We start from the raw sequence: 26,475 nt of genomic DNA, 5'->3' as shown, positions 1-26,475 counted from the left end.
CTCTTGTACCTATGAGACTTATAAATGCCTTCCATAAAGCATCATGAATATTCCAAATCTTAGCTTTTCTGACATGAAAATACTTTGTCATTTCACCCAGAAAATGGGATAAAATGTCTTTTTCATAGTGTGTGCAAGTGTAGTGTGTCTGTTTATGTGTATGTGCATGTATCTCTGTATGCATTCGAAGATCTTTTCTCCCTTCTGTTGCTAAGCCATTACAAAGTAAAACTTTTCCTAGAGATAGCTAATAAAAAGAGACAGGACAAATAACTTGATAATGAAACCTGGATTGGGCCTACTGTCCTTGTATATTAATTTTCCAGTGAATATTTATGTGAGCATTCATAAGGAAACATGGAGACAGAATTTGGGAAAAACATAAATTAGATTTGAATGAAGATGTTGAATAGATGAATACAAAGTACTGGGGAAAATGTATTTGAGTTGTCTGGCTTCAACTTTCTCTAATATAATGCAATTTTAAACCAATTGCATTAAGAATTTTAGATAAGAAATACACATTCTATGTTTAATGGAAGAATTTACTATTTTAAAAGTATTATTCTTGCAAAGCCAAACATATTCTAGTGATTTTTGAAATGGTAGTTGTAGTTTGCATTTGATTCCTTAAAAGGCTACCAACATTTATAAAATAATTTATTTTCAAAGTAATTTCCATATATTTCTTACTTATCATATTACCTTGAATATAAATGTCATTAGTTTCCAGAGGAATAAGTTATCCAATGGTAATCTGTCTTCTTTTTGGTAATTCCTTGAGCACATCCCTTTTATAATAGGAATGATAAAGAATGAAATGACTACAGCCTAAACTTTGAAACTTGGGTATAAGTCGCTCCCTGTCCAGCTCTCTTGTGTCTGACAGTACACAAAGCTATCTGGATTATCTTCATCTACGAAATGGGGATAACATCTTCTCTATCAGGATATTGAGAGAAACAAAATGAAATGATGTAAATAATATACAATATACTGTTTGTCTCACTGTAGGCACTAATATGAGATACAAAATATGTGTGCTTAAAATGTGAATAGAATGTAAATATATTCTAATTGTGCAATACATTTAATCCACATATAACTGAAAATTATACAATATTATTTTATTATGTAATTTAAGTATTTTGGAACAATATTTTCTCTGTGGTAAGCCGATTTGTTTTTCTATTCATACTTCCCAACTTTTTAATTTAAGAAAAGGAGTGTTTCATTAGAGGAATGCTGGGAACTATGGCTGATTGTGGCAAAGAATAAGATCTGGTTTGATACCCAACGTATGAACTTTCAGTCAAGTGTACTTTGGAGTTATGGAGCTTGGTTTTCAGCTGTTCAGTGAAGTATGTTTAGCACGATTTGCAACTTTCAATGATAAAATAAAATAATGTATGAATGGGCTTAGCACATGGTTACGGGCTCAATCAACATTTCACCTGAAGAATTTCCACTTCTGATATACACAGCTAACTTTATCTTATTTTGAAGGGAACGCATTTCTACGAAGTTCACACATAGGTAATTTCAAATGATAAGCTGAGTGGTGAGTTGTTGGCAGAGGTGAAGAAATATAAAACTGTCCTCTTAGTTAAGTTCCTTGAACAGTCACACAGAATGCTGACAGTAAGTATGATCTCATCACTGAAGACACTTTATAAAATCAATTCCTGGTGAAATCTGGGAGTGAGAAAAGGTAAGCCTACCTGACATAGTAAGAAGACATAGGAAGCTTTATTTTTCTGTACTCCCTCTGCAGAGGGAAAGACAATCACAGTGTGGTTTTCACTCTTTATTAAAGACAATCACTTTCTATACACGAACATCCTAATGTAGACAAGAGACAAAGAGCTGAGAGAGATATGTGAAGACATATTTCATTTTTATTATCTTTTAGGCATAGACGGATATGTTAATCCATTTCCACATACAATTCCTACAGTCACATATAGGGAGCAAATCTTGAACTGGTAAAACCTGTCTCCTTTTGCCAAAGAGTTAAACTGGAGATACAAAACCTCAGAAGTTAAAGATTGTGAATTATCTTCCTTCCTCTTATTACTCTGCATGTGGTGGCTGCCATTATGGTAGTAAGCTTTCCTCTTTATCCGGCATTGATTCAATGAGAGTAATGTTTCCCCTCTTTTTCTGGCAAAGTTTCTGCTCTTGTTCCAGAGCTCTGGATTTCTTTCTGGTTCTGATAACTGTTTTTGGACTTAGTTAACCATTGGAAATGGAAGCAAATCTGTAACTGTAGTATAAACCTGTCTATCGTCCTGTTGCTTCTTTCTGCAAACGTATCTTAGGAGTAAAACTTTAAACCTCTGATCTCTCACACCAAAAGAAGAAAATAAAATAAAATTAATATGGAAGTAATCTCACTTTAGTGTTCATGGTTTATTGTGGAAAGCAGGTGTTTAAAAATTTTAGAATTTCTTTAACAAAATTCTAAAGAGAAAAGAAAAAAATCACAGTATTTACAGAGATAACAGAATGGCTTAGCCATACAAAACAAATAACTTTGGTTTTTTCCCCTTTTACTTTGGTTTCAATATTGACCATGATTCAATTTTTTTCTGCCAAATAAAACTTCAATAAATCAAAGTTTAGAGGCAAAATAACATTTTTTCCCCATAATATTTTATACAGCATTGAGTCTAATAGAATATTTTATCTATTTAATCCATACCAATGCACTACAGGAAGCTTTTATTAAACTGAGTCGTTATTGCTCACACAATAAATGGTTTACAAGTGTACAATAACATGTGTTTCTAAATAATGCAGAAGTAGCAAAACATTATTCCTAATCTCCATCTGGCTTTAATCTTCAATTAATTTTTCATTGCCTTCATAAATTTTTATTCCATGAGTCTAAAAAACAAACAACAGTTTTCCTATCAAAGAACATTGTTCTTTATCTGGAAATCTAATGTTCATTTTTTTTCAGTTAAAGTTATGTAATTTCTGGGACAAAAATGGCTGTGCAGTATTTTCCCAGAAACCAGGCACCTGCCTGAAAGAGCAAAGTTTAAAAGTCTAGTCACAAGGAGCTATTGGCCCATATCCAGTCTACTTCAAAAAGTTTCCATTTATACTACCACCTTAAAAATTCCTCAAGCATAAAACATGTTTATAAAGTTACAAATTTGAATATAACTAAAGATACATAGACATTTTATTATTACACTTTCATGTACTGCTTGATAAATTATGTACCAGTTAAAAACACTAAATTATCTCAAGGTGCATTCAATATCTGTAGCGTAGTTAACAAAAACACACACGAAAAAAATATATATTCTATATTCTGTGGAAAATAACACAGCTTTGATAATGACCACTGTTAAAAATCTCCAATTCTGACTGATATCCTTTTTTTAAAAGGAAATAGGTATAATTTTAAGGCAGTGGATTTAACACCAATTTTTAATTATAGTGATTTACTCTGTGATCTGTGAAAATGGTAATGTTATCTATGATTGTTCCAAACTGTCTCTCACACATGAGTTTGTTTTGTCCATTCACAAAAAAATAATGTACTAGCAGGTATCTAAAAGTCAGTGTTACCCAAATTCTGTGTTATGTCTTTTTAGAAAAGGCAAATTGTCAGTTTGGGAGCATAGTATTATCATGCATGTGTGTCCCTATGTGTCTGGATTTGTTAAGAGTCAGATAGGGCACATATACAGAATCAGCTCAAATGCTGCTTATCAATCCAACTCTCTGCCTCTCCCTTCTTTGTGATAAAAATCAGTTTCTGAATAGGGCAATGCCTTTGTCCTAATCTTCACAAGCTGCCACCTTTGGGTTTTAGGTGCTTGTGAAAAAGTTTGGGGTATTACTGATAGCAATCAGATTCAGAAATGTACCTGCTCAGATTATCCATATAAACAATTGAAATCAAAACATTACATTATACATCAGATTAACAGCAACTCCCAGAACAAAGCTTACAGTGTATAAAAATAGCTACGTAAAAAATTTACATAAAAGGCAAACCAAAAAGAAATCCTCAGTGCAGACATTTACAGAAAAAAATTCAAACTGAACACAACATATGACCTATTATCGTGGCTGCCAAACTTGTTATTTTTTAAAATTTCATTTTACTGTTTTACTTGAGATAATTCTCTAAAATTCTGTGACAGCTTGGTAGAATGAACTGCTTAATACTTGAACCATGAATTGCTGTCAGTGTCTTTGTTTATATCTTAAATACAATCCACGTTCATGCTTCAATTGGTTTATATAGTTTTTTTTCTGTGAAATGATGAAAAAATATAATTTAGATGAGTACCATAGCAATCATTTTCTACTATTAACAGACGATTTGCCCTAAAGATGATAGGTCTTCATGGGACAAATCTTCTATTACACTCCCTGCACCCCACCATAAACCCAGTCATTACTACAGCACTTCTACAAATACTGCTTTAGAATTGTGAGTTTAAAAAAAAAAATTGGTTAGATCATATGAAGATTATAAGGTGTTTTGCAAAATATTTCATTTCATTTTTCTTCAACTTATAAAATACACTCCTGCTTTCAAACTACACTCTGGTTATGGAATTTATTTTTTCATTTTTGGGGGGAAGTTACTCAACTCAATTTTGATGAAAACAGAAGGTAAAATCTACATTTACAAAGGGGTGAGGAAAGAATCCTATATTGGTAGGGAAAAAATGTGAGAATGTTGAATGTTTGGCCCTGAGTAGGAGGCAGAACAGGAGAAGGGACCAGTTCTGACAGGTTTTTTTTTTTAACCCAATTTAAGATCATGATTTTGAGATTTAAAAAATAATTTCATTTTAATTATTCTATTCTTCTCTCTTGTGTACATCTTTCCAAATACAATTCTTTGCCATGCCTCCTATTAGCACTTGGATGACCCCCACTCAAATTGTGACTTATGGCTTATTTATAAGGCACTCATGGTTTAAAGTAGTTGTTGGGGCTTTTTCCATCCCATTAGTAAGCTACAGTAACAGTTATTCTCAAGGACAAACAAATAGTTATTCCAAATAGCTCCTTTGGTTGGCTCAAGGGAACAAAAAAAGCAAAAAGCTCAAATTGCAAGTGGCAAGGCCATGGAATCATGCCCACTTTGGGGACTGTCTTTAAAAAAAAATCACACAAATAAAACTGTTACATATAAATATACATAATCTATGCAACATTTGCATATATATTATGCATATTTATGTGCATACTTAGATATCTGCATATGGGGAGATCAAAATATACAGTGAATGCTTAAATTTTAAAAAAATTATTACAGTAAAAGTAGCAGCTGCATTCAAGGTCACACCTCTCAAATACACAAAAGACTTCCAAAACTGTTTCAGAAAGTGGCAATAAAGATAGGATAAAGGGGGATGTTATGTTAGAAGAAAGGGGGAATGTTTTGAGGGAGATTAGTGGCTATATATCTTTTATTGTAATAAATTTTTAAAAATGTAAACATTCATTACACTTGATACATATATATGTACACATTTGCATATACTACCTATAAAAGTGTGTGTGTGTATACACATATGCACTAGCTTGTCAACCTGTTTCTAAAATGATTTGGGAAGTGGTAGTGTTAATACACTCATTTATAATGTATTCTTAGGTTAAAATACTTTTATTTTTAAATTATCCTAATTGTTTTAAAAAATAAAACACTAAGCATCGAGGGAGGCTGAGGCAAGAGGAATTCAAGTCTGAGTTCTGAAAGGGGAAGTTAATGAGACTCTGACTCAAATTTAAAAGAAATAAATTTTTAAAATGGCTACTGAAAAAAGTTATTCTTATTGAACCCAAATACTAATTCATAATATGAATTTTCTTCATTTCTTTATACTCAGTGAAAATTCTGGTATTAGAAAACAATGAAAATGGGATGCTAATGTCTCAAAAATTATTTTTATTATTCAGAGGATAATTACTTTGGGAAGGCAAAGGAGATGAGAAATTCCATTCTTCTGAGAGCACTGTCTGAGTCATCAAAGCTCCCATTTGAAAACTCCTCTCTCTGTTTGGAAGCTGTAATTATAAAGCACCTGAATGTCCATGCTTTCCCTTTCATTTCCAAAGAGGCTCCACATTTTCCTGGGAATCCTGTCTATGAACCTCATCCAGCCTACTTACCTGGACAGCTAGAACTGTTTCTCTCTTAGGATTCTGTTTTGTGATTGTTTTCTTCTAACTTTTTGTTTTCCTCTATATTACCCAGGTCCTTGTTTACATGTTTTGATGCAGTCCTATAAAACAATTAGATCAACATCACATTGACATATGAATTAAAAACTTTAAGGCTCAAAGTAACCTGTCTCTGTAAAGGAAGTGTTTTATAGGCTGATGACTAGAGCTAACAAATCCACATCTCTGAGCTTTGACTGATGGAACACATTTCAGTAAACACCAGTGGGGTAGGGGGGGATGCATTAAATATACAGTAAGGCAAAAATAATAAATGATTTTGAAAACAGTCTGCAATACTTTTTTAAAAGCTATGGTTTCAGTTGTTTTCTCTCTACTCTCAGAGAATGATTACCATTTGATATTTAATATTTTTATTCTAGGAAAACACTTTCTCCAAACTCTTCTTAGGGAGTTTCATTAAGGTCTTTTCCCACTTGGCATTCCCCACTGTGCATCCCAGGTGAACCAATGTTCTGTGTCTATGTTTATGGACTGTTTTACCAAATAAAAAGCAAGATTATAAAGGTTCAAGTTCATAACAGAACATGGTCGAGAAGCTAGAATGCTTCTGATAGGATGGATCTCAAATTGCAGTGGCCACACCAGTAGTATCAGAATCCCTACTACAGAGGCAGAAAATCTGGGGATGGGGCCTCCAGGCTGTGTAAAACAGGACCTCTTGGTGATTCTGATGCCTGGAGTTTGAAACCAATGCTCTACTGGCTGCGGTGGTTACATAAATGCTGTTAAGGTTTGTGTCTAGATGTTCCCCCCCAAGTCTCTTAGAGTCATAGGTGGAAACTTTTCAGAAGTGGGTGGATCTAGAGTGTGTGACTGATTCATAGTGCAATGTTAGGATCAAGGCCACTAGGGTGTGAGTGCTACCTGCCCTAAGTAGCCTGGAGAAGACACAGAAAGAGCTGTGGTCATCCCTCATTGCTTTGCTACCTTCCACCTATCAAGAACTGTTTCTCCTCTGTGATTCCACCCTGCGTTGGAGCCAGCTGATCATTGACTGAAACTTCTACCAACCATGAGCTGAATAAACCTTTCTCCCTTTAACTTTAGGTTTGGGTATTTTGTCTCACGAACCACTGAAAAGTAACTAAGACAAATGCCTAAGCAACATCCTTTAAGAATGGAAATCAGGTTTTCTTAATTACACAGGTGAATTTCTTGACTGACAAATAATAACTGTATTAATAAGATGTATCTGTGTATCCTCTCCTCTCTATGCTTCCCTCCATTTCCCCCCCTTTTCCTCCCATCCTTCTTCCCTCCATCTCTCTGTCTTCCCTTTCTTTCTTCTTTTGATTCCTTTTTTTCTTGACTCCCTTCTTCCATTCCTCTCCTTTAGAAGCAAAACAGGATACTATATATAGTAACATAGGACTTTAAAATAATGTTGCCATATAATTCCTAGTAATACTTTTAAGAATTTAAGTGATATCAGATTTGTCTCTTGGTTAAGGAAGTTGGGTAGAGCCTATCATTTTTCCACTACAAGTCTTTCTATGCTTTATAGAATTACTTAACTCATTTTCTAAGAATTACAACTTTATTAGAAAGAGTTGTAAGAGATATGAGATATGTCCAAATAAGGTGAAGGCATGTGGTTCATTCAAACGGGAACATTCATTATAACAAGTACAAGTTGAATTTAATTTGTGATTTAAAAATGTTTAAATTAGCTTACAATCTCTATCTTCATTCTGGCAGAAAAGCAACCTCGAATCTGCCAACATGACCAACTCCTATAATATGTGATAACATTTTATGAGATAGAAATGTTAAAATGTAAATGAAACACTGAATTATAATGTTTTATCACATATTTTCTATCTTGTACTAAAATTGTACACTACAGCAAAATAAATAACTTCATTTTCATGTATATTTTTTCAGATATAGATATAAAACATATAAAATATATTTATATAAACTGTATACATATGTACACTTGCATATATACAGGTATATATGTGTATATAAACATATGTGCATATAAGTATACATATATGCAATTATTCAAGAAATTTTCAAACAACTAAATGGATGTATACAACCAGCACTGAGCTTAGGAAACAGCAGCTGCAGATCATTATATTCTCTGGGAATCACAACTGAATTTGCAAAGGTTAATCCAACTTGAATTTATTAACTGGAGTATTTCTTCTACTTAAACTCAACCTTAAGTTTATGACAGGTATATGTAATGATATGTGTAGTTGTAGGGTTAAATCATAGTTTATTTGGCTATTTCCCTAGTGATGGACATCTTGCTCTTTGTTCCTTCTGGGATTTCCATTAATATAACTTAGACACTGTGTGTGTTACACAAGTCTCTTATGCTTCTAAGTATATTAGTAATGCTTTTTTCCTCTGTGTGCTTTGTTCTGGGTATTTTCTATTGATCTGTATTCCAATGTATTTCCCTTATGTTCTTCAGTGACTGATCTACTGTTAAATGCATTCACTGAAAACTAAGTGCACAGTATTACATTTTTCAGTTTCAAAATATTTTTAAATGCACTTAAATTCTCTATTCCATTCATCTCTTTTGACCATCTTTAACTTGATTTAAAATATTATTCAGAGTAATTCTAGTTTCATCTGTTAACTATAATATCCATATACCCATTCATCTGCTCTGTTGTCTACTTTTCCTCTTCATTACTGATTGTATTTTCTCTTTGCATATCCAATCACTTTTAATTTTGCGTATATTAGGTATAAAAACACTGCAGGGACTTCATAGAATGTTATTGTGCATCAGGTACCCCAGGTTCCCCTTCACCCCCATTTGTTTGCCCTTATTCCTGAGGCCCAACTCCTGCAGTCTTCTGAGAAAGATTCTGCTTTGATCCTTTTCTTTTGCCTTAAAATACAGAAAAATTCAGCTTTTTCCTCCAACATCTTAGTTCAACTCTCCAGATATCAGCCCACTGAAGCATCAGAATGTGGTGAATTTTTTTAGTGTCCTTCACTTCACCATAAGCTCCTTGAGAACAAGTATGGTTTTTATTTATATTTTACTCACAAAATAGAAAACAATGATTGGACTGTGGTAGGAATCCAAAAATAGTTATTTTACTAAATTGAACTCATCTACTTCATTATACTTTGTATCTATTTTCTTCTCTTGTTCTTTATATTAGTGCTCATCAGTACGAAGCCCATACAAACCCAGATACTCTTTTCCAGAGAAATCAAACAGTGAGAGCAATAAATTGAAATGACAGAATTTCAGCACTCAGTCCAAACTTTTCAGAGAGCACTGCACAAAATTTATGCAAAAACACATTTTGATTATTCTAATAACTACTTACTATATATTCTAATAACCACAATAAATCAATAAGATATGTGGCAATAAGAGAAAGACATTTAGTCTCTAGAGCTGCTTCTCTTTCTCTCAGTAGCTTTTTCTCACCCTAATTTTCCTCTATTCTTCCCATTCCTCTTATCTCTATTTCTTTTTTTGCCATATCTCCTTTACTTTTTCCCTTAATCTCTTTTCTCTCGAACTCATGCCATTAACTACCATTGTTTGCCTCTAAAGCAAAAATCTTAACTGAGAGCAACAAAAAAATGACAGAAAAGCCCTTAACATTCTGTAGGCAAATATTAGAAAAAAAATAAATCAGCAAGGTAGTAAATCAAGGAACCTATCATCTTCTGAATCATAATCTTGCTTTTTGATTTCTTTTGCAACCTGCCACCAACTATGTCGTACAAAGGAAGTCATTTTCAGATTGAGCACATAAATGACTTTAGAACTTTGAAATAAAGCATGGAGTAGGAGTTCTAGCTCTAAGAATGATGAAATAAAAAACAATATATTTTATTTATCCTTAAATTTATAACAATTATAATCCCATAAAAATACCAATAAGCTATCTGATTGTATTTAAGATTGACCAAAAAGAAAGTAGAACTGAAGGAAATTTTTGCATGGCCTTTCATCTGAGCATGTTTCCCACTTTGGAAGATATGTGCTAACTAGAACAAAAGCTGGGAATCAGGAAATTCATAGAAATGAGGGAGCAACTTCTCTACATGTTTGTACAAACTACAATCATTTCCTTGGATAACCCCTAAGCTCCATATGTGTGGGAGAATTTTCAAAGAGCCCAGGAGAAAGCAGCAGCTGGTAGAGTTAAAATCTTGTATGTTGAACTTTACCAAATTAGAGGTCCTAAGCGAGCATGTCAGCCTTTGATTACAACCCATGAAAAGCTAAAAAACTACTGTATGACAGGACTAAGCATTCATCCTAAGACAGACAGATGTACAATGTAAAATTAACTTTCACAATATCAAGGTGAAAGTCATTAATCTAATCACTGGGGGGGAAAGTCTACATCTTGGGAACATAACAGAATCCAGGCTTTCAACATACCACACAACATAGCAATAAGAGAAAGACCAGAGAATATCCTTGAATGACACAAGCTTTGAGATGGTAGCTAAAGACCTTAAACCAGTTATTACCACACCTCATCCATGACCTAGAAAAAATATGACAATAACAATCAGAACACAGATAACAATCTAGGTAGCAATAAATAAATAAATAGAAAGTTGTATGACAAAAACTACAGTATTAAAATGAACAATTTACAAAATGTCCAGATTGGAAGTGGTAGAGAAAAACTTCAGTGAATTTAAGAAAAAAATATAAATTATACATTCTGAAAAATAGAAGATAGCAATATAAATCAATCACTCAATCTTTAGTGGACTATGCTATAATGTTGAGCAGCCTAATGTATGTGTAATTGGAGTCCTAGCAGAAGAAGAAAATGAGAATGGGACAGAAAAGACATGTGTAGAAAAAACATTCTAAAATTTGATGAATTCTATTAAAATGTGCAGACTGAAAAATGCTCAGAAATTTCAAAGTGGGAAATAGGAAAACATTCCTGAGCATATCATACTCAAACTAATCAAAAGTAAATAAAGAGAAATCTTTGAAAATTGCCACGGAAAATTTCCTCAGGGGCACAATGACATAAAAAACAAAACAAAACAAAACAGAAATCAGTAATGATGAGTACAAAACTAAATCCAACTGAAAAGCTTTGACAATAACTGAACTGAATATCAGGCAGAAGATGCAGTGAGAAACAGGACACTATTTTTCATTTTGCATCTATTTACTTTCTGGGTGGATACAACTGTGTAGAAATTGAAGAAAAGGTCCAAAAGTGTAGGAGAAGTGGGAGAGGAAGGGAAAGGAAAGAAGGGAAAGGAAAAATTATGAGAAAAGGAAAAAATGGAAACAAAGTCTTTGTAAATAGGGAAGAGTAGAGGGGGTGAAGGGAGCACAGGGAATGGGGAAAAAATAAGAACCAAGATGCATTATGTACAGGTACAAGCACCCAATGATAAATGTAAACATATTGTACACCTAAAATGTACCAATAAGAGAATTTAAGCAAAAAAAAAAAAAAAGAAATTAAAAGTAACTGGTGTGATTTCATAATGTTACTCAAAACAGAAGAAGGTACTGAAAAGAAGGAGTGATTAGAATTCTCTTTGGGAAGCTGTGGTTCTCAGGATAAAGCACAACATCCTTCAGCATATCTGAACAGATAAAGTCAGGTTGAGACGATGATGGTTCAGTTTGAAACTGTGAAATAAAGGTTGTTAAGTGTAATATGAAACGTGGAATGTATTTACAGAATTAACTTGTATTTACAGATATTTTTAATTGATTATTTTGCTTTTAAAGCATATGAAATCATAGGGAATAATTAAATAATTAGGGATTAAGGGTGAAAAGAAAAAAATCTTCCTTTTTAATCCCACTCTTCAAAGTGTCCACTAATACTCAGATGCGTCAGACTGTGTCAGACTGTGCTAAGGGCTTTATGGATATTAAACTATTTTATCCTTGGAACATCTCCATTTTACATGAGACTAATAATAAACTTGCCTGTGGTCACAGCTAGTAAGTACCAAAGCAAGATTCCAACTCTAGCCACCTGGCTTCAGTCTCTGCGCACAGAGACACACAGCTATACAAATGCGTCAAGCTGCTAACCGCTGTGAGATGCACTAAATAGAAACATTCGTTGCTGGTGGGGTGGGGGTGGGGTGGAGAGGGTGGATATTCACTGAGAGTATATAACGTTTTTATGGATGCCAACCTTAATTCCTCCATTTTAGTTACTAAAAGTCCTCTTTGCCTAGCAAGGAAAAACATTTAAAAATTATCCTGGATTTTTTTTTTTTTTGGTATCGGAGATTGAACTCAGGACCTTGCGCTTACGAGGCGGGGGCGGCACCATTGAACTAAATCTTGGCCTCCTATCCTGGATATTTTTGTCTTTGTTTTCAGACTGATGTGGTAAAACATAAATATAATGTTATCCAATGACTTTTGATTGTGGAAAGTTTAGAGATCCAAAAGAATCATACAGCTTTGAAGTTCATCAACAATGGCTAGAGACATTTTATTTAAATCACTCCCTTTAGCAAAATGATTTTCAGTCAAACTGATGTGAAGAACAAAGGCATTTAAAAAGCATTTATAAATGGGTTAAATATAGATTATGATGGCTACTTATCTTAAATTTTCTTCAACAGTGCCTCCTTTCAGTAACTTTAAATATCAGTGAAAATTTGAATCACAGAATCATATGTTAGTGGAAAGAAGCCCTATCAGTGACACTCCAGTCAGTGATGCCGAGCCCGTGACACACGTGCTGCAGCGGGCTGTTTGTATCACTGAAAGCTCTAAAAGGTTCACACTCACTGCTCTAATGCACGAAGTAGAGACAGGGGTTTTTGCCTTGAGGTCAAGTGGGTTCTCATCTTGTATTTCAGGTTTGAGATGCAAGACCTTGGACAGGTCCCTCCTCTTTGGCTCACCTATGAATACGGCAAATGGCAGGACCTACCCACAGGGCTAGGTGCCAGGATCAATATGGTAGAATATGTGAAAGCACCAGGAAGGATACAGGGACTCAACCAACTGAAGTCTAGAGTCTGCTGCACAAGGCTACATGTGAGGAGTAATCAAAATATCCAATGACATTTAACTTAGAAAAAAATATTACAGTAAAATACACACTGCCATTAATCTATCTCAAAATACTCCACCTCACTTTGAACATACTTACCCTTATGTCCACTTTCTGCAGTAATTCTGAAAGTCCACTTTCAGAGTTTTATTTTTTTTTTAAAAATTTTAATTGGTTAAATATTAACATTTTGGCAGATTTGTATATACACATAACGTACTTTGATCATTTTCATATACCCACTGTGACGCCCTTTCTTACTCTCCTTCCCCCTAGTTTTGCATTTTGGAGGGTTAATGTTTAAAAGGTTTGATCAAAAATACAATGAATGTTGCTACCAAGTGCCATTCAATGGAAAGGCAGGTTTGTAGGAACATTACAGTGAGTCCTCATCTACTTTATTCATTGGACCTGGCAGTGTACAACTTCTGGATTTTCCCTCAAATCAAAATAACTATGAAAAGTTACATATTTTAAATTAATTCTGGACACTGAGGTAGGCAGGAGAGTGCAATTAAAGACACTTACAAAAGAGCACTTCCAGAACTGTTTCAGAAAGTGGCAAGAAGAATGGGATAAGTGTATTGGAAGGGATGGGGAATATTTTAGGAGAAATTAATGGCAGTGTGTCTTCTACTATAATACATTTTTAAAAAAGAATTTAAATATTCATCACATGTTTTGATCTTACCTCATAACTACAGAGCAGTAGCAGGAATTTAAATGTGAGTTTCAATTCCACGTTCTGTTATTTACATAAATGCAGTGCTTTTAAAGTGCTAACATTGCTTTGAAATAACTTCTCAGAAGACTTAAAAACTTTTTCTCATGGAATACACCAAATATTATATTTTTATTATGAGATCTTTTGGGATCAAAGCAGGGGACTCCTCTGATGACACTCATAAAGGATGCCTTTAAGAAAAATTTACTAGGGGGATGGAAGAGGTGGGAAAAGTGAAAGGTGGCAAGAATGGTAGGCACAACCAATACATCACAACCTTGGGAAGCATCATTTTAAAAATAGGTCAAAATATTACAGTAGAACTTCATATTTGGAAAACAAAAAAATCTATTTAAAATAATTCACACATGGTAGAGCTCATGATTTTAGCTTTTCTAAAGTAGGCATGTGGAAAACAAACTAAGAACTCAGAGTGTGAGGAATCCTTACCTTTTTCTAGTTACAGGGCTGACTGCTTATTTATGGCATGCCCTATTCAGCCTGAACTACATAGAGAGACCTTGTCTCAAAAAACAAACAAAAAACAAAACAAAACAAAAAGATGCACAATGTTAGGACAGAAAATAGCCTAGTTCAGGGCAGGCAGGAAGGAAACAGAACTTTTCTTCCTTTACTGTCGAAATGGTATATGAGTGATTTTTAAAAAACAGAACCATTGTATATTGATAAAAACTCTTTCTTTTTCTGAAACCTCTCAGGTTACATGCAGTAGGATCAGCAAGGGCTCTGGATGATTCTCCCCTTTGAGTGGCCAATGACTCCAATTAACTTGAAGGAATCTGGCATTTGCACATTATCCTATTTCCCCTCTAGTCTATTATTAATGATTTGAAGGAATAATGGATCATTTTCTTTTCTTCCTTCTTCTGGCTGCCTGCCAGACTATGCATACAGAAAAAGAAAGAAGCTAAAACTTCATGGACTAGTCTGCTTTAATACAAGTGGAGACTACATCAACCTTGGGCCTAGCATCATAAGCCTTCCTAGGACTGTAACACTATATTAAGCACCAGCAAGTAATCAAAGTCAGAGCTGAAATTTTAATTCCTAAGAAGTTCTAGTAAGGTAGCAAAAATACATTTGAAAAGATAAGATTTGGATAAAATAGTACTAATATCTTGGGCAGGTTAATCCCTCTGATACATATAAGCTATGAAATGAGGTTAACTGCATATGCCTCATTAAACTGCTGAGAATTTCAGTAAAAGAACCCAAGAAAAATGAAAGAAAAAGAAAAAAATGATGCTTATATAGTGATAAATGAAGGAGTCATTAAAAATGTGCTATACATGGTCCTCCAGCAATATCTCTCCAATTTATTTAGTGGGAAGTCCCTCCCTCTTCATGAGGGCTTTTATTTGATTTTAGAATATTGACTGAAAGATAAACTTCAAATAAAATCAACTTTCTTACAAGATCCTGTTCCATATATCAAGACACACTGATAAAAAGGGTTATAGAAAGGCTGAATATACCAGTTTCTTGAGGCTTCAGTATTATAGGAAATCCTTGTTAGGTCTTCAGCTAATTTAAGACTTAGTTTTTTGTTCTTTTTTCCTAGAAGAGTACTGAAATAATATAGTATTATGTGAAGCAAAATTCTTGTACGATGTTTGTTATTTTTAGATTTCTTAATTGTCTTCAAATTACACGATAATCTTTACAAAACCAGTATTGTTGTAAAGTTATGTTAAATCTCTTGTTAAGTTTTCAAAGTTCACACAATGAGTGTTTTCAGATCACAAATTTCTGGTTTATGCTTGCTCCTAGCTCAGTGATAATAAATATGAGTCAATTGTTTCTTCAGTGCAATCAACCTGGAAATTATGGTTCTAATATACTGAAGAAGTTCATGGCTCTTTCATGCTGCCTTTTCACTTTTCCTTTATCTTCAACTCTTAAATTTTCATTAGCTGTTATACAATAAGATAAGTAAGGGAGAATTTGGATCTCAAATAGTAACATTTATCTTCCAAAGAACTGAAAATGATGCCTAGAGTACTGAATGGAGAGAAATATAAAGAAAAAAACAATAAAAAAATCATTGAAAAGTCTCTCATTCCCTAATGCCTTTCTACCTGCTAACCATCTAGAGTGGAGTGAACTCAGACAATTAATGTCTTCTGCTTGATGCTGTCAGTTAACACCCAAAAGACATGGGAAATAATCAGTACATATTATCAATATTAAAACTACCAATAGCTTAAAGAAAAACTTTTTGAGAATTTATATAGGTTAAAGCAGCAAAAGTCATGAATGTACCTTACAATGGTGCAAAAAGAACAGAATTGCTGAATATTTCTTGCGGTAGTTTTCCATATTTGAAACAGATACAAAAATATGTAGAGCTCCTAACAGTGGAATGAGAGTATACTCTAGCTGAGTGCTACTAGAGTGCTACTATTAACAAATATTTATTTATTTATTTATTTATTTATTTATTTTTATTTATTTATTTAGGTACCGGGTCCCTGCGCTTGTGAGGCAGGCAGTGGAACCACTGAGCTAAATCCCCGGCCCCATCAAATATATTTTTAAATAATACTAAGGAGTAAAAAAATTGTTTTGCATTTCTCTTTAATAACTTTAAATATTACCAAAGTGAAGAACTTTCCCTAAATGTTGCTAGAATTTCATTGCTTTGCTATTTCATAATAACACAGCCTTAGAAATCCTCATTTTGAAAACTCATACTATGGATTTGCACTTACTCTAGCCAAGTGGCTTAAGGGGTTAAGAACACTAACTCATATTGCAAAAATGGCAGTTTATTTCAGAGAGCATAGGAAAGGAATAACTAATCAGGAGTGCAAATCACATAGCAAAAGTGAAGCATTCTACATATTCTTAATGAAAACACTTTAGTGCTTGGGATGAGAACTGCAATTTATTACTCTGATCACCAATAATGTTGACACTATCAAATTTGGTGAACTTTTCAATTCAATAACAGTTATTTAGATTAGTGCTCATGCCAGATGGTAAAAGTTGCACTTAATGAGACACTTGAATGGAAATGCTTGAGGTCTTAACCTAATGACTCTATGAAGAGAAGTGCCCAGTGTTTACTTACCCATAATTACAATTCGGATCACCATATGGTAATAACTAATGAAGTAACACACGTGTACATACAAACATACACAAACATACTTCTTTTATTCATAAATGGACAAATGATGAGATACTGGCCATTTGGATATTATGATTAATATGATGAAGGTGCTCTAATAATTTAACATTCATTTGGCTATAACAGAATACCATAGCATTTTGAGTTGATTTTTCAGTACACAGTGACATTTTATTTTTAATTTTTTAAGAAACTGAATTATTTTGGAGTGTATTACAAATTCTAGTAAAATGAAAATATCCTAGAGTGCAAGCTGTTAGATTCGTGGCTTATCACTGGTTATAAAATGAGGCTAAGATTCAAGAAATCTGCATACAAATAGGGAAAATTTCTCTATGTCTGCAATTCCTCTGGGCAACTATTTGTGTTTTCTTTTTCTTACATAGGCCAGTGGTGGCAAACCTATGGCATGTGTGCTGGTGTGGTCTATTTATATCATTGAAAGCTCTAAAAGATTTGTCATCACTGGGCATAGTCATCTAAATTTTCAATAGACACCAAGAATAAAATCATATATGATATATTTTCAGGTAAAATGCTTATTGAGAACAAGAATATATTTGTTACCAGGTATAGTGGTTAATTTTATGTCAACTTGATTGGGACATATGGTACCCAGGTATTTGGCCAGACATTATTTTGGCTCTGTCTATGGAGGGGTTTCTAGGTAAGACAAACATTTGAATAACTAGACATTCTGCCTTCCCTTATGGTTGTGGGCCCATTCAATCAACTGACAGTCTGAATAAGATAAAAAGGCTGAGAAAGAAAAAGAGAACTTTTTCTGCCTCACCACTTGCTCTGGAGGCTTTTTAATTTGTTTTTCTAGTCTACAAACCCAGATTGAAATACTGATTCTTCTTGAGTCTCCATGCTGCTGTATTACACTATAGACATAGACTGGAGCCACACATCAGCTTTCCTGAAGACCTTGAGACTTTCCTGGCTCCATAATTATGTGAGGCATTTCCTTATAATAAGTCTTTCATCTTTCCTTACACACACACACACACACACACACACACACACACAGAGCTCACGGCTGATTCTCTAGAGATCCCTAATACATCAGGTATCGGTGAGAACTGGTGAACACTGAGGAGTGAAGCACTAAGGTCAAGTGTGACTGTGCCCCCATGCGGGAATGGACATCCTGTACATCAGTTGCAATACTCAACAGAAAACTTTTTATTTTGCCTTATAGTAAAAGGAAGGAAAGTAAAGCACTGTGAGAAAAAGTAAGGTCTACTAATTGAGCACAAGGATGGTAAAACAGCATCCTCTTAAATCAGTAACAATTTTGATTCTTGCAATCTGTATAACTTTAAGAAAGTCATTTCACTATTCTCCATCTTAAGATTTTTAAAATGTAATGAATGAATGGAATATATTTCATAGATGAATAATTATGGTACATACCTCATAGGTGTGCTATGAGAACAAAAGAGCTCAATGCGTGTTACTCTTGCCATGTGATTTAAATTCTGAGCTACTGCCTCCCTTAAGTGGTGGTTCCATTCAAATATTGCTTCACTGAAACTGTCATCTTTACAGGGTGAGATCATGAACTCTGGTTTGAGTCTGTTTTTTTTTTCTTTTGGTAGGTAGCAGCCATAATAATATGAAATTATGGCCCAAGTTACTACGACCTACGCTTATTTGAGTGTAAAAGTTAATTACTTCATTTAAAAGAAAAGGGGTAAAAAAAAAAAGAAAAGAAAAGAAAAAGGGTTTAAAACCCATGTTTACAACCAAGAGTATGCCACAGAATCACCAATGGAACTCTTAAAAATTGCAACTGCTAGGACTTCACCCCTGTCCAATCACATCAGAATCTAGGTTGAGAGGGAACACAAGCCATGTGAATGTGGTTTACTGGATTTTCATTATAAGCCATTAGATGATTTTTATAGTTCAGAGTATGTGTAATATTTTGTATTTCTAATCATTTTAATCTAACATCTAGCATATTTTAAAGGAGTCTTGGTAATTTGTTTAATCAATTTTTAAAAACTAAAGTGAAAACAATAACATTTTCTCTCTGAATTAGATTCTTATATGGAATAAAGTTAACTAACAAGAATAGAGAGATTAAACAAGATCCCCTGCCTCATCAACAATGTCACTGCTGGCTAGACCTGTCACTGCATAAACCTGGATGTCTCTAAGAGATGTCTTAGCTTCTTTTAATGAATCCTCATCAACCTCAACAAAATGTTTAGAACAGTTGACCTTTCAGTAGTATATGTTTTTAAAAAATCTGCCCAGGCAATGAAGAAATAAATAACAGTCAGAATATTCACTAACAAAAACAAGAGGCACAAGTAAAATCATACTAAGGCCACATCCCTCATGTTGGCAATGTTGACACTGGGAACCGAGACAAAAATGCTCAGCCTGATTTAAGGGACATTATAGAAATGACATGCTCAGCTGAAGTAGCATAATAGCACTTGAATTTTCTTCCAGTGAAAGTCAGTGAGCAATGATCTTTCTTCTACAACTTACTTTGATTTCTTCATGTACAACCAGTAGACAACACCAGCAACAAGGGCAGCAAGGAGGAGACCAACAACAATTCCCACAATTAGCTTTGCCTGGTCATTCACCTTCTCTCTGTTTTCATCTACAACAAAGAAAAAAAATCCATGCAATTACAGACAGTGCTAAGGGCTTTTTAAAAAGACAGTGTAGTTGTTACTTCATATTAAAAATGGCTATGGCTCACTATTATGATTAACATGCAAACTTGTGATTTTAAAGGATAAGATTTTAGCACTCTTGCTATCTTGTCTCACTTTGTATTTTAATTCAAGTCAAACTGTGGACTGGTAAAAAATTACTTATATGATGACACTTCATAAATTTTGAGCTAATAGTCAAGGAAGGAAGTGGGCAGCATAGTACCTACCACTTATCTCGTCTGCCTCATCGTGTTCTGGAATACTTACTGAAATGAAAAATGTTAATATGAAATTAAAAACAAAATATGTTGATATATGAAAGTCACCTTTACTATTAAAGTATGATGTAATAACACTCAGATAAAATGTCTATTCTACAGCTAAGGGTAAAAAAAAAATTCACACCTAATAGAGCATGAACCTCCCTACAAAGAAATTAGTCTTAAGGAAAGGAGAGTAGTTAAAATGCAAAGTTATTTATCTACCAGGGAAAATTTTACAACTGGCAAGCTGTAGTACTAATCTGAAGTCATATTAATTATCCACTATCTACCACCTTTTCATAGTTCTTAGGAGGAACACGTTGGCAACTAGGAAGTCTATGATGCTGCATTTCTACTTTTCTCATACTTTCTTACTCCCATGCAGCAGAATTAATTTTTATTCTCCAGTGTCAAGGACTTACCACCAGAGATGTTTTCAAAGTGGGGGTTGGGAAGGAAGTCAAAACTAGGGATGCCCTAGAGATCAAGAAGCACATACTGCATGTGATTTTTTGCAAAAGCCCTTCAGATAATTCTGATAGTGTCATGCTCTCAGTCTAATTTAAGAATCACTGCTCTTGCTGTGGATTCTCATCCAACTAAAATATCCAATCATAAAACTATTCTCCAGAGTGTATGGGCCTGCATCAGAACTGCCTCTGATGACTGGTAAAATGCAGACTCCCAAGGTCCTCCTTATACATACTAAGGAACCACAGGATGTGCTCACTGAATTTGAAAATAATTGTGTGAGTATCGATCAAGAAAACCATTTCATGGTATAGAAAACTGAAACAGCTCATCTGATGCGTTAGAGTAAAAAGAATGACTTGTGTTCAGGAAGAAAGAATTGGATCCCTTTCAAATCAATACTTGTTGAATTGCATTCTGAGAAGTCAAAGCTCTTACCTTAGAGTTGAATTTGTTTAATTCTTGTCTCCTGTCCATCCCTAAGGCCTTTATATTCAAGTCATAATCTGTTAGGGTCCGTTATCTGTATGCAATTATTTTCTGCTAGCTCCCACTAATTCCTAGCTATTATATCCATCATGTGTTAATGTCACATGCAGGATTTCAACTGACAGAAGAATAAAAATGGGGCAGGTCAGTTAACATCCTGTCCCAAACTGAATCTCACTATAGGTCAGTCCTCAGTTAAAGCTGTCATAAAATGGGAATAATAACAGAATAGAAGATGGAGGACAATTTCATATTAATAAGTGTTTTTAGAAAAACCTAATATTGTTATACATGTATTATTCTGATTTTAGCACTGACGGGTTTTTCCATTTTCCCTGAGATATTTCTACTTATCTGATTTGGGCTATGACTCAAAAATTACAGGAAAAAGGTAATTTTTGAAACTAGATTTTTTGAATTCCAATACTAGTTTTGTTATTAATTTACTGAATGACATTGAGCTTGTGGTATTTCTGTATAAGGCAAAAATACCACAAAGAATTGGAATGTCAAATAAATAATTAAAAATTTATCAAATTTAAAACTTTTACAAAAAAATTCACAGGTAATTTTTGAATTATTTCTACTCTAAACAAAAACATGGGTTAAATAAGAACAATTTATTTATTTTCTGTTGCTCTTGGGAAATATTACTGTATAGCACAAAGTCTCTTTTTCTCAAAACATGAAATGATTTAACTGTCAAGACAAGAATATTATAAGAATGAAAACCAGGAAAAAAAGAAAAAAAATCTTATGGTGATGATACCAAATGCAAAATAAATAAATAAAACTTACCATAATGCAGTACAGGAAGATGGAATTGAAGATTTTAAACTAATGAAGAATAACTTCAAATTTTCTTACTTTTTTAATGCCAGAAATGAAATACTCACTAGCTGAGACATTCAAGGAGTTTACTGTTCTCTCCAGCTGGTTTTCTGCTGTGCAAGTTAAGGTAACATTCTCTTCAGGGGAAATGATAATTTTACTATAATACCTGCCATTGATGTAAGGAGACTCCTCTGTCTGGAAGGAAAGAAGGAAGACAAGTTTAGAATGGAACACTATTTTACAAGCCGGGAAAAGAGCAGCAGTGAGTGAGGAAGACAGGTGTGTGGTGCTCTGCAGTGTTGTCTGGCATCCGGGGTCCATGTATGATACGGACAAAGACCACTTGCGCTGATACCTACAGAGGTAGGAAACGAATTAGTGAAGCCACAGGGAGGTTTCTGTTGATGTTTCTATTATGAATTATAATAATCAACCACTCTTCTTTTTCAATGGATGCATAGTTTTGACAAGATGACATTTGTTTTAAAAATAGTTATTATCTAATTACTGGTATTCATTCAGTGAGCTTTCAAATTTAATTGTTTGTGGATTTGGTCACTGGTCTTCACTGCAGACATTAATTTCCTTATCTTAAAACATTATAAAGCATATGAATGTATAATGTGTTCATTGAAAATAAAAGTTTTCCCCTAAATTTTTCTGTGCAAACTAGAGAGAATTTAACTAAAAATGGATTTTACTGCTGAATGGATTTTGTGAGTTGGGACTGAGTACCATTATTGCATTTAATTCCTTCTAATGTAAGAAACAATTCAGTTTACTCTCATCCCCAGGATTTGATCCTTAAACCCAACATGACTAAAGGAAACATGCACTTGCACCCTGTTCTTGGTCATTTTGTTTATATCATGTCCTATTTTGTTCTCTGTTTGCTCTACTTCTAACTGAACTGCAAGTGCCTTGAGGACAGTGCTGAGATATCTTTTATTCCATGTGTGCAGAGGAGAGGTAGAGATCCCTTATACTTATAAAATACAACATTCATCATGTATTTGAAGAGGGAACAAATAAAAAGACTATGGTTGGATCAGCACAGACCTAGAGCAGGAAAAATAACACACCATCTAGTGGGCCAGAATCAATCCTTCTTGACAATGAAGAATGGCATTACTATTTTTATCCTCTTAGTAAATTTACCTGATATTTTACCACTTCTCACTAGGATTTTTCATAGACTTTCTCACTGAGTGTTTCTGCTACTTTAATCTCTATAAAATGTATTTGTTCATTTCTAGAATGGCTTTTTAAGTCTTTATATTCTTTCATCAGATATTTATTTGGTGCTTGTTTTTCAATTTTCTATGCCGCATTACCAGTACCTAAACGTACTTCTCTCCTGTGCTTATCACTTGATTGAACTAGAGAGGAAAAAGAATAGAGGAGAAAAGAAACATTTCTTTTTTTTAGTATTTGATGCTAAAAACAGATCTGAACATTGTCAGAAATTCAGGCCTTTACAGTGAATCAAGAAAACTGCATTTCCATAGGCTTATGAGGTCACTTCCCTCTCTGCCCTCCATACTCTGGCATGGTCTCTCTTGTGTAAGTCTGTTACACTTAATCAAACCCCAAGTTATTTGCTTCAAGTGTGACCACTCCTGTTGGGCCTTTCCACATGTGTACTTAGGTAACTATGTATGTAAACACCAAAATCTACCTTGCTCTGCAAGACTGTATCACATGAGCTGAACAAGTAGATCAACTTCCCAGGACAGAAGAAAAATGGAGATTTTTACTTTAAAATTAATTTGCAGCAGTTTGCTTTATACAGGTCTTCTCAAATTTTAACTGGGTTCAAATCTTGGAAGGAACCAGGACAGGAGGTTCAAATAATCAAATTGCATTTGGATGCTCTTAAAGTGTCTTAATTGGTTCTTCTAAGATGAGGGGGCGTGAATACTACTGTAGACCCAATGGAATTAACAATTAGGGTGGCAATCCAAGGAGACTGGCAATTTAATGGGATCATATTTCTGAACCCACATCCCATGGTAATAGGCCAGATTTTATTTTATTTTTAGGGGGTGGGTTATAGGCAGTATTAAGAAAATATTACGAGTAGTGTTCATAAATTCTTAGACCTTTACTATACCTAAAATATCCTACAAAAGGTACAAAGATTAAGGTTTAGTTTATATTCTCTTGTCCAGAAGAGCACAACCTAGATGCCATGTTTCTTGCTTTATTTTGGCCCTAACTCTGGCACAGGCAAATCATACCGTATGTTACAAGCTGGAACTGTGTTTGTTGTTACCCTCCAGGGCTCAATTTTAAACGGAAAAAACTCCCTTAGCATACATAAATAGGCAAAGTAATGGAGGCTACTTATATTCAGAAGTGTAAGTTTATAATGCAGAAAAGTATATAGCTTAGTGTTTTAATCACCCAAGTTTCAGGAATTAATTAGCCCATGGAGCAACTCCCAAGGTGAATTCTTTTATAAACAGATTCTGACCACAACATAAGGTTTCCTCTATTCTCGGTGGCCTTGAGATTTAAAATATCTCTTTGAGCCATATTCTTCCTTTACAAAAATTAGGAAGTTAGCAAGAGTTGTTTCAGAGAGTATGCTGCAAATTTCACATGGTAACAAACCAGCTTACACTGTAGGTATCTAAATAAAATTCCACATTGGACCAAGTGCAGCATATAACAAGAAGATAAATACTTGCTTGGTTTATGACGCTTCCACTGCCAGTAATTGTCCACTGTATAGCTGGCTTTGGAAAACCTTCCACATGGCAGATTATTGTTTTAGACAGTCCACTGGGATCAGTTTTCTTTGTCATTTTGATTTGAGGTTTTCCTAAATATTACAATTAAAGTATGACAGTGAATTAAGATCATCAAAGAGAGCAAGTTTCAAATTTAAAAAAAAATTTGAATTGGTGCCCAAGTATTTACTACCTTCTACAATAAGAGTTAATGACTCTCTTTTCTTCAGTCCTTCAACCTCTTGCAGAGCAGTTTCACAAACATAGTTTCCAGCATCTTGATAATGAAGACTAGAAAATGATGGGCTTGATCGAAGCCTTATGTTGTCCTGATTAAATAAAAAGTGAATTACTGCACAGGGCACATATTCAACATTAAGTATATTTATTATATACTAACTAAGCCTAAAACTATTCTCTTAAATCTAATGAAAATACAAGCAATCTTTTCTCAAGTTCAGATGCTTTTAAAGTAGGTTCCTTTTTCCTTTGTAGTTCTGGAGTCAAACATACAAGAGCTATATTTGAAATTCTTCTGCTATGGAACTGATAATTGGGGACATGTTCATAAAATTCTGAGACTCGGGTTCCTTTATTTGTGAATCAGGTTTATGTTTATTATTTTTTTTTACCACACTGAATTGTTGTGAAGACTAAATTATATAAACAATGCAATGTGTTTACATTATTAAGGATACATTTTAATTTTAGTAGATATAGGATTATCAGATAAACACATAGGTGTAGGCAAAGACTTCATGAACAAAACCCCAGCCACATAGGAAATACTACAAAGAATCAACAACTTGGATCTCATCTTATTAAAAAGCTTTTGAACAGCAAATGAAATCACCAACAGAGTGAAAAGACAACCCACAGAGTGGGAAAAAATTTTAGCCAGTTGTTCCTCAGACAAAAGACTAATATTTGGACATACAATTTTTTAAAAAAAAATTAAGACTCTCTAAATTTAAAGACCCAATCCAAAAATGGGCATCTGAGATGAATACACATTTCTCAAATGAAGAAGTAGAGATGGCAAATAAATACATGAAAAATGTTCAACATCACTGGTCATTCAAGAGATGCAAATTAAAACAATGCTGGGATTCCATTTCACTCCAGAAAGAATGGCTATTACGAAGAAATTAACCAGCATCAAATGCTGGCAGGACTGTGGGGGAAAAGGAACCCTTCTTCACTGTTGGTGGGAGTGTAGACTGGTGCAACCACTGTGGAAATCAGTGTGGAGATTCCTCAAAAAGTTAGAATTAAAGGCCCCATTTGACCCAGCTATTCCCCTTGTGGGTATCTTCTCAAAATAATTAAAAATATCATATCAGGGGCCGGGGATTTAGCTCAGTGGTTCTGGCACCTGCCTTGCAAGCGCAAGGTCCTGAGTTCGATCCCTGGTACCGAACAAAACAAAACAAAACAAAAAAAATCATATCACAGTGATATATGCACACTCATGTTTATAGCAGCACAGTTTGTAATAGCTAAATCTGGGAAACAATCAAAATGCCCATCGACTGATTAATGGATTAAAAAAAATATTTTTTTATATAATGAAGCATTATTCAGCCATAAAGAAGCATAAGCTTGAGACATTTCTAGGTAAATGGATGCACCTTGAGACCATACCCTTAAGTGATATAAATCAAACGTGTAAATATTGCATTGTCTCTCTGGTGTGAAAAACTGAAAGTGTAAATAAGGACCAAAATGTATAATTAATATTATGAAATAGGAAAAAATTGTTCAAAATTATACTGAGTGCAAGATACTTTGTTAATAATTAAAATATTTTATGCAAAAAGGTATACGAATTGAGAGATAGATTAGCAATTAAAATATATTCTTTTAAGATCATGATACACAGC

The 26,475-nt window shown here is 34.0% G+C and overlaps 1 protein-coding gene across 2 annotated transcripts in view; it reads right to left on the bottom strand.

Moving 5' to 3' along the window:
* Positions 1-6,153: 6,153 nt before the first annotated feature.
* The window catches only part of Alcam (activated leukocyte cell adhesion molecule), a 183,516-nt gene continuing 163,194 nt past the window's right edge, over positions 6,154-26,475 (bottom strand). Inside the window, exons 10-15 of one of the 2 annotated variants that reach the window (XM_087214710.1) lie at positions 24,786-24,921; positions 24,547-24,684; positions 21,920-22,048; positions 20,028-20,066; positions 19,625-19,742; positions 6,154-6,266 (exon numbers count right to left, since the gene is read on the bottom strand). In XM_087214710.1, coding sequence (XP_087070836.1) covers positions 6,179-6,266; positions 19,625-19,742; positions 20,028-20,066; positions 21,920-22,048; positions 24,547-24,684; positions 24,786-24,921 — 648 coding nt within the window. In that variant the 3' untranslated portion in view covers positions 6,154-6,178. The remainder of the gene's footprint in view (positions 6,267-19,624; positions 19,743-20,027; positions 20,067-21,919; positions 22,049-24,546; positions 24,685-24,785; positions 24,922-26,475) is intronic. The other variant, XM_087214711.1, reaches the window with a different exon arrangement.

The sequence above is a fragment of the Heterocephalus glaber genome, unplaced genomic scaffold (assembly GCF_053883595.1).
Source record: "Heterocephalus glaber isolate CG9 unplaced genomic scaffold, H.glaber_assembly_v1.0 deba00000122, whole genome shotgun sequence".
NCBI lineage: Eukaryota > Metazoa > Chordata > Mammalia > Rodentia > Bathyergidae > Heterocephalus > Heterocephalus glaber.
This window is presented reverse-complemented; position numbering and strand designations above follow the sequence as displayed.